The sequence below is a fragment of the Aplysia californica genome, unplaced genomic scaffold (assembly GCF_000002075.1).
Source record: "Aplysia californica isolate F4 #8 unplaced genomic scaffold, AplCal3.0 scaffold00965, whole genome shotgun sequence".
Taxonomy (NCBI): domain Eukaryota; kingdom Metazoa; phylum Mollusca; class Gastropoda; order Aplysiida; family Aplysiidae; genus Aplysia; species Aplysia californica.
In genome coordinates this window covers 19,615-21,621 of record NW_004798235.1, presented here as the reverse complement: position 1 = coordinate 21,621, position 2,007 = coordinate 19,615, and the positions used below count along the sequence as shown (strand labels likewise).

The 2,007-nt window shown below is 44.2% G+C and overlaps 1 protein-coding gene across 1 annotated transcript in view; it reads left to right on the top strand.

Moving 5' to 3' along the window:
• Window positions 1–89: 89 nt before the first annotated feature.
• Window positions 90–2,007, top strand: part of LOC101848788 (transcription factor 12) — a gene marked incomplete at its 5' end in the record, with an annotated part of 15,714 nt that continues 13,796 nt past the window's right edge. Inside the window, 2 exon segments of the mRNA XM_013089499.2 lie at window positions 90–180; window positions 1,827–1,971. Of these exon segments, the coding sequence (XP_012944953.1) occupies window positions 90–180; window positions 1,827–1,971 (236 nt within the window).

Below are 2,007 nucleotides of genomic sequence, written 5' to 3'. Positions count from 1 at the left end.
GAGAGAGAGAGAGAGAGAGAGAGAGAGAGAGAGAGAGAGAGAGATATGACCATTGCATCATGTGATAACATTTGTCTGTCTCCCCACAGCCCGGTCACCATGGCATGTCGGACAGAGTGAGCGCTCCCTCCAGCCTACAGCCCCAGAGTTCAGACCCACCCAAGCCTACTTTTGACCCAGGTGAGAGGTTTTGGGTTGGTTGGTTGGTTGGTGGGTGGGTGGGTGGGTGGTTTACTGGTGGTTGGTTGATTGAGGTGGGTGGTTGGTTGGTTGGTGGGTGGGTTGGTTTGGGTGGGTGGTTGGTTGGTTGGTTGGTTGGTTGGTTTGGTTGGTTGGTTGGTTGGTTGGTTGGTTGGTTGGTTGGTTGGTTGGTTGGTGGATTGAGGTGGGTGGTTGGTTGGTTGGTGGGTGGGTTGGTTTGGGTGGGTGGTTGGTTGGTTGGTGGGTGGGTTGGTTTGGGTGGGTGGTTGGTTAGTTGAATTGGTTGGTGGTTGGTTGGTTGGTTGGTTGGTTGAATTGGTTGGTTGGTTGTTTTTTTTGTTATGGTATACAGCCCTTGAGTTCAGACCCACCCAAGCCTACATTTATTGATCCAGGTGGGAGATTTTGTGTTAGTTGATTTGTTAGTTTGTAAGTTTGTTTGTTTGTGTGTTTGTTTGTGTGTTTGTTTGTGTGTTTGTTAGGGTTTACAGCCGCCGTTTTCAGACCCGCCAAAGCCTTCATTTGATCCTTTTAAGAGATTTATTTGTTTGAATTTTTGTTTGTTTGTTTGTTTGTTTGTTTGTTTGTTTGTTTGTTTGTTATGGCATACAGCCCCCGAGGTGGGTGGTTGGCGGATGCTCTAGTGTGGTTTGCTTCTTCTTTCCTATCAAGCATCTATCGTTCTTATCTCCCCTCCTTCTTTTTTGTGTTTGTTACTCTCTTTTAACACCTCTAATCTTTGGCACGTATATGATCTTATTGTCTTGCAAGTGCAGCAAAACTCTTACGAAAACAAACAAAACATTTTTTTTTTAAAATGGATGGAAGCCTGACATTAGATCCTGGTAACAAATTTGTTTTTTGTTTTTGTGTTTGTTTGCTTTATTTTGTTTTGTTTTGTTTCTGGTGTAGGTGGTTGGTGGGTGGTTGGTGGGTGGTCTGGTGTGGTTTGCTACTTCTCTTTTATCAAACCTCTACCAGTGGGTGGTTGGCGGGTGGTCTGGTGTGGTGTGCTCCTTCTTTCCTATCAAACATCTATCGTCCATGTATCTCCCCTTTTTCTTTTTTGTGTTTGTTACTCTCTTGTAACTCCTCTAATCTTCTGGCGCTCATATGACCTTATGCAGTTGTGAAGCGCCGTAAAACCCTCTACTAAAACTAAAACTAAAACTTATCTCTCCTCTTTCTGGTTTTCTTTGTATGTTAGCCTCTGGGTTTGCTCCTTCAAGTTTCGATCAGTTCTATCAAACTTCTGTGATTCTTATCTCTCCTCTCTTTTTTGTACGCGTTTGCTACTCTCTTGTAACACCTTTTATCTTTGGCCTTTATACGACCTTATTCTGTTGCAAGTGCTGTAAAACTCATACCGGAAACTAAACTATTTAGTAAGGAAGTGTCTACGTACTCCCCGATTGGGGTCTACGTAGTCATGGTGTCTACATCCAAAAATGTTGGATTGTGATTGGCTCGCTGAGCGAGCGGTAGTTTACATTGGTTACAAGTTACAATCCATTTAGTAACACCTCTATCTTCTGCACTTCGTGTCACCTATTTGGGTTGAAAGTGCCGTAAAACTCTGACTAAAAATTGTTTTTAAAAAGTGATTTGTTTGTATTTCCCACCAGGAGACGACCCGGATGACTCTTCCGAGGGGCCAATCAAAATCGAGAAATCCGACAAGGGAGATAACGACAAGGGAGACAAGTCAGGTTTAGAAAAGTCGTCCCAGTCGTCGTCACAGGGGGGAGAGCCACCGGTCAAACGTTCACGGTGAGGAGAGAGAGAGAGAGAGAGAGAGAGAGAGAG